The sequence below is a fragment of the Copadichromis virginalis genome, linkage group LG11 (assembly GCF_057382275.1).
Source record: "Copadichromis virginalis isolate Kocher_CV1m ecotype Utaka linkage group LG11, C_Virginalis_male_GT1.1, whole genome shotgun sequence".
NCBI classification, from domain to species: domain Eukaryota; kingdom Metazoa; phylum Chordata; class Actinopteri; order Cichliformes; family Cichlidae; genus Copadichromis; species Copadichromis virginalis.
The window spans coordinates 33,189,346-33,196,443 of record NC_140628.1 but is presented as its reverse complement, the minus strand read 5'-3'; the positions used below and the strand labels follow the sequence as shown (position 1 = coordinate 33,196,443).

General features: G+C 41.9%; 1 protein-coding gene across 1 annotated transcript; it reads left to right on the top strand.

The window, feature by feature from the left end:
- Positions 1–606: 606 nt before the first annotated feature.
- Positions 607–2,855, top strand: LOC146699148 (protein S100-A1-like). The gene is made up of 3 exons (XM_085472107.1): positions 607–772; positions 2,043–2,192; positions 2,535–2,855. Exons 2-3 carry the CDS (start codon positions 2,052–2,054, stop codon positions 2,679–2,681), a joined length of 288 nt encoding a protein of 95 aa, XP_085328233.1. The 5' UTR covers positions 607–772; positions 2,043–2,051; the 3' UTR covers positions 2,682–2,855.
- Positions 2,856–7,098: the final 4,243 nt, after the last annotated feature.

Genomic DNA, 7,098 nt, shown 5'->3' with positions numbered 1-7,098 from the left:
TTTTAACTAGCATGCAAAAAGCATTGGCATTACACAGGCTACCAGGAGATACTGATGCAAATCAACTCTTAACAACCTGACCCGCATTTAATTTGTATTTCTGCAAAAGTCGAGCTGTCATTCAAATACAATCAATATCTGACTTGCAAATGATATTTAAAAAAGCATTAGTCATGCTTGATAAGCTTACACAAGACCTCGGAGAGGAAAAGAGGAGGAATACTTCAGCCAATTTGCTTTATTCTTTATGTTGCTGATTTTAATTTTGGTTGTTTCAGATTAACAAATTTTCAGCTTTTAGGCTGAAATCAGGGATATTTGTAGGCACTTTAAAATGGAAATTGAAAAACCTTTTCTATAGATTTTTCAAGTTGCACTCGAGTAATATTTGTGCTTCTAATGCAACATTAATACATAACTGGTATATATAATGTAGCATACCCTGAATTACATATAAACACATGTACCCTCACTAACCATCTGAGTATCTACTTAATTTGTAACTAATCCCTGTTGCAACATAACTATATAAGGTTAGGAAAAAGAGTGAGTGGTGTTTGTCCTGCAAAGTTCTAAGAGCTGAGGTTGTTGCCTTTAATGGCAATCCAGTTCAATGGTGAAAGCGCTGATGATGCCGTTCAGAGGGAGGTGCCTATCTGATTAAGGTTCATTTGCACACAGGTGAGAGTCGCTATAAGTAATGAGGTGAGAGCTGTGGTGAGAGCTCAATTTGATCTACTTTCAACAGAACCGGTTAGGTGTCACTGTCCAGGTGAGTTACTGATCTTTTGCTTTTCTTTTTCCCTCCATTGTTTTGATGTGCAGTGGTAGTGTGAAGGATTTTTTTTTTTTTTTTTTGTAGAACTACTTGTGCTGTAGTTGGAGTCACAGTTAATTAACACCAGCTTCTCATTTGACATTCAAAGACTTAATTAGCTCCCTGATCACGCTGGGAATAAATGATTAACAGCAATCATTGAGAATAATTAGGGGAATCTGATGCCACATCATTTGGAGAAGTGATTTTGCAAACTGTAGATATTCACACAATCTCTCACATACACTATAGATCATTAGATACATGTTGCTCTTCATATAGGCTAAACTATCATCTAATAGCTTTGATGGAAATAAGACCATACTCTAAAATTAATCTGAGGTTAAAGGCTATTTATATAATGTAATGCAACAAAGAGCAAAATCTATACTTACTGTATGTGCGACCTGTCCTGGAGGGGGTCTGGCTTTTGTCTTCTACTGGTTTGTGAGGAGGGGTGTGTGAAATGAAACTGCTCTCTTGTATAGGCTTCTCAGGTGTCTGATAGTGAAAGGCTGGTATAAGGTTAGACACTAGACCTGTCTGGTTACCATGCTGCATTCTCCTCTATGTATTCTGTTTGGCACCATTATTAGCAGGCTTCAGCAATTGAAATCTATTTGTTTCATGAGACAATATGCTTCCCCGGCAGTGCCATATTATATAGAATCAACACGCCTAACCAAGAAGTGGTCCCTCATCGCGTGTTTTACCTTGTTTTGTTTTTAATTATTATTTAAATGTCTTGAGAAAAGTGAGCAAAAGTGAGTACTTGCCCTTTAATCTACAAAATGTAATCTGATTCTGGCTATAGTCCACTGTACAAATAACCGTAAGCCATGCTCTGCCAAAAACAGTCCATACCACCATCAGCGCCAATCTTTCTGTCATTGAGAAATAAAAATGCAGGGAGGGAAGTGAAACACTGTCATGTAACCTGAGTTTTTCTATGACTACATGGTAAGTGTGTGAAACAGTTTTGCATCCTCATTCCTTTTCTAATTTGGTTTTGCTAGAATCATCCCAATCTGTGTGCCAGTGTATTAAAACAATTGTAATGAAAGGTTTCTCTTAAGCTTTTATAGAAACTGAATGACTTTTAGTCCCTCTTTGTATCTGTATATCAAATGATGCTGGTCACCCTGCTCTAAATCTAAATGGTATATTCCATGTTTGGAATAAATCTCTTTTGTGGTTAATTTATCCTTCCCTTTCTGATTTTTAGAATTGCAAAATGAGTGCCAATCTGAAAGGAGCAATGGTGGACCTCATTGATGTGTTCCACAAGTATTCTGGAAAAGAAGGTGACAAGTACACGCTCACTAAATTGGAGCTGAAGAATTTGTTGAAGAATGAACTTGGAGAGTTTCTGGAAGTAAGTATCTGTTGCTTAATCAATTTTTTTTTCTCCTTCTGAAGCTGACCTGAATAATGTATAATTTTAATGTATTTTAAGTTTTAACAAAGGTAAATCACCATGGTAATTTCCAAAAGAACCTGATGGTTTCTCAGTTTCAGCTATATTTTGAGGAAAAAGTATTTTATTTGCTTTTTTTAAACTCTATAATGTTGGCCAACAAGTTGATACCTGGGCAAATGAGGAGAACATGCCTCTGTCTAAAGTAGAAGTTATTTCCAGACTATGCAAATTAAAGACGACCAGCTCCATCATTAAGATTTGCACTTGGGGAAACTAAACTTGTTGCTCCCCTTTTAGGGCCCCAATGATGCTTGCGTGGTGGAGAAGATTATGCGTGAACTGGATGACAATAAGGATGGTGTGGTGGATTTCCAGGAGTTTGTTGGTCTGGTCGCTGCGCTGACTGTCGCCTGCAATGAATTCTTTAAAAGTGATTCCTCTTAAAAAGGGGGGAAATAAATGCTTATTACTAAATAACTTTTACGGCAGAGTTGGTCAGGGGTTCGGAGGGTTCAATCATTTTGGACACTAGAATGTTGCAGAAGATCCACTACTGCTAATAAATGTTTTTGTTCTGTCCTTGGAAATGCTTCCATCCAATAAAAGTAATTAAATGTGTGTGTGTTGTCCTTGGGAAGCATTTGTAATGGCTCAATAAGTTTACCCACATAATTTAAGTATAATAAAACCTTTCAACAGGTTTAATTGGCTTCATGAGCTTTCTAGCAACTTCAAGCACCACCTAATGGCTAAATCTTGGCTAGGAAAAGCATTGGTCCTAGAAAGTAATTTTAAAGTTGGCTTTTGTATCTCTCCCATATTTAAAAATAAAAATAGCCTGGAAAGAAATTATGACAGGGTTTAAAAACTTATAATGGCTGTGCCACAATGGGCTTTATCATCTTTTAAATTGGAGTGTTGGGCGGGGTCTATCCTCCACTCTCTGATATCTGGAATCCATCTCAGTAGGGTAAGCATTTCATGTGCGTCTCATCCTAAAATAAATCTGCACTATCGAGGATGCACAGAAGTATTTCTACCTTCAATACAAAGAAACCTACGAACTGTGAGGGAAGGGGGGCTCCTTAACAGCATGTCCTTCTCATTCACATCTTTCATTTAGATTATCAATCTTCTGCCCTTTGATTTGGACTTCATAGATCCCCCAGCGGGGAAATTTGTGCGTAACCTCAGCTCAGGTTTCTGTGAATAAAGAGATGCTGTATCATGTTGTGACTGTAAAGTGGCCTTATAAAACACACCAAGAGCATTGTTACACCTGAGCCAAAAGTGGACTATAAAGACACTACTTGGAATGAAGTGGTGTTACATGTCATACTGAACTGTTATAGCTTCTAAATGACAGGTTATCTTGGTTCGTACTTTAATACTCTCATGTCTCTTCTTCGCTTCATCATCATAGGAGCAACAAACACGCGAGATGGGGAGTTGAGGTTGTGCAGTTTAGTAAATGGGGGGGGGGGGGCAGGTCGTGATAGCTGCCATGACTTACTTGTACTTAAACCAATAGGAATGCGGCTCTAGTTACCAATGATAATTTAGCGTAAAACAACACTGCTGTTTTTAGCCTCAACACTGACTCTAGTTTATTTAATCCGTTTTGTGTTTAGTGCCCTTAACTATGGGCTTACAAGCGCTGGTCTCTTTTTGTTCTGAAAGGATTATCCGGATCAGGGATAGTAAATGGCATTATTCCAGGGGGCTTTTCATTACATGGCTGCATGCCTTTTCAAATGAGGAAGATTGTGAAACTGATAAACATTCATCTAGGCAAAAGTCAAGGTGTGCTATCCATGAATGCATGTGTGTCCCTGAACAGGTGCAAGGTTAATGGGTGTTTGACTCCTAAAATTTGACTTTGTCCTCACTTCTGCAGCTGAAGCACTAAACATGTAGAAAAAAAATTCACACAGAAAAAAGTGTTTGAATTAGCATAATACCCTTTGATAGAAAAACAATCACTGCTTCACTTTGGCTCAGCACAGCAGTGTTCCACTAGAAATTTCTTTTCAAGCATGAATCAAGAAATTGCTTTCAAGATTGCTTCATTTTTATGTTATTCAATTTAAATAAACTGAGTGATTTGTTTAGCCTGACACGTAGCCAAAAATGTATACAGATCAATAGACCTACGTTTTTAGGTAAATCTGAACAATTAAATCTGATTTTCCTCAAAAAAGAAGCTTTGCTTTGCCCTGCCTATCCTAGCAAAGCTAGCTTTGCCTCCTTTGTTCACACTGACACAAGTAGGTCAGACAACCATTTAAGGTTAAACACAATGAAACTGCACACAATGAAGTCTAAAGAAACTCAATACAGCTCCTTATAAAGCTGTAAAGCTTCATTTATATTGTAAGAGCAGGTTGGTTAACTGACATTCTCCTCGGAAGCACAAGCTCGAGTTTCATGACACTGCTGCTAGCAGACAAGGCAGGTTTGTCTATACTGTCAAGGTCCACCCTGCTGCCACGTGGTGGCAGTGGATTAAGCTACAAATGCAGCTTCATAACTGATGAAGCTAAACAAATTTTTTGGAAAATGTCAAGATATAATTTCACACAATCTACCCACCCTTTCTATACAGTGTTCTGAAACAGTGAATGCAGCAGAATTCCCAAACTGTAATTTCAGTTTCCGCTTTATATAAATAAAATAATAATAATAATAATAATAACTATATATATATATATATATATATATATATATATATATATATATATATATAAAACACCCAGCACACCCCTGCGGGCGGTTTATCCTTCAAGCTCGGGTCCTCTACCAGAGGCCTGGGAGCTTGAGGGTCCTGCGCAGTATCTTAGCTGTTCCCAGGACTGCGCTCTTCTGGACAGAGATCTCCGATGTTATTCCCGGGATCTGCTGGAGCCACTCGCCTAGCTTGGGAGTCACCGCACCTAGTGCTCCGATTACCACGGGGACCACCATTACCTTCACCCTCCACATCCTCTCGAGCTCTTCTCTGAGCCCTTGGTATTTCTCCAGCTACTCGTGTTCCTTCTTCCTGATATTGCTGTCATTTGGAACCGCTACATCGATCACTACGGCCGTCTTCTTCTGTTTGTCTACCACCACTATGTCCGGTTGGTTAGCCACCACCATTTTGTCCGTCTGTATCTGGAAGTCCCACAGGATCTTAGCTCGGTCATTCTCCACCACCCTTGGGGGCATCTCCCATTTTGACCTCGGGACTTCCAGGTTATACTCGGCACAGATGTTCCTGTACACTATGCCGGCCACTTGGTTATGGCGTTCCATGTATGCCTTGCCTGCTAGCATCTTGCACCCTGCTGTTATGTGCTGGATTGTCTCTGGGGCATCTTTACACAGCCTGCACCTGGGGTCTTGCCTGGTGTGATAGACCCCAGCCTCTATGGATCTTGTGCTCAGAGCTTGTTCTTGTGCTGCAATGATTAGTGCCTGTGTGCTGTCTTTCAGTCCAGCTTTGTCCAGCCACTAGTAGGATTTCTGGATATCAGCCACCTCCTCTATCTGCCGGTGGTACATACCGTGCAGGGGCCTGTCCTTCCATGATGGTTCCTCGTTTCCCTCCTCTTTCTTGGGTTTCTGCTGCCTGAGGTATTCACTGAGCACTCGGTCAGTTGGGGCCATCCAATGTATTCTTGGATGTTCCTTGTCTCATCCTGGACTGTGGTGCTGACACTCACCAGTCCCCGGCCCCCTTCCTTCCGCTTAGCGTACAGCCTCAGGGTGCTGGACTTGGGGTGAAACCCTCCATGCATGGTAAGGAGCTTTCTTGTCTTTATGTCAGTGGCTTCTATCTCCTCCTTTGGCCAGCCTATTACCCCAGCAGGGTACCTGATCACGGGCAGGGCGTACGTGTTGATGGCCCGGATCTTGTTCTTACCATTCAGCTGACTCCTCAGGACTTGCCTGACCCTCTGCAGGTACTTGGTGGTTGCAGCCTTTCTAGCGGCCTCTTCATGGTTCCCATTTGCCTGCGGGATCCCCAGGTACTTGTAACTGTCCTCTATGTCTGCAATGTTGCCTTCTGGTAGTTCAATCCCCTCAGTTCTGACTACCTTCCCTCTCTTTGATACCATCCGACTACACTTCTCCAGTCCGAACGACATTCCAATGTCATTGCTGTATAGCCTGGTAGTGTGGATCAGTGAATCGATGTCTCGTTCACTCTTGGCATACAGCTTGATGTCATCCATGTACAGGAGGTGGCTGACAATTGCTCTGTTCCGTAGTCGGTATCCGTAGCCAGTCTTGTTAATGATCTCACTGAGGGGTTTCAGGCCTATGCAGAACAGCAGTGGGGACAGAGCATCTCCTTGGTAGATCCCGCACTTGATGGTGACTTGTGCTATGGGCTTGGAGTTGGCCTCTAGTGTTGTACGCCACATCCCCATTGAGTTCCTGATGAAGGCTCTTAGGGTCCCATTGATCTTGTACAATTCTAGGCATTCCAGTATCCAGCTGTGGGGCATTGAGTCATAGGCCTTCTTGTAATCAATCCAGGCAGTGCACAGGTTGGTCAGTCTGGTCTTGCAGTCTCGGCTGACTGTTCTGTCTACCAGTAGCTGGTGTTTTGCGCCTCTGGTATTCTTGCCAATTCCTTTCTGTGTCCCGCTCATGTATTGACCCATGTGCCTGTTCATCTTAGCCGATATGATGCCTGACAGGAGCTTCCATGTAGTACTGAGGCAGGTTATTGGTCGGTAGTTGGAGGGGACCGGTCCCTTCTTGGGGTCCTTGGGGATCAGGACCGTCCGGCCTTCAGTTAGCCATTCCGGGTGTCTCTCGTTAACTAGCAGCTGGTTCATTTGTGCTGCCAGACGCTCGTGGAGTGCAGTCA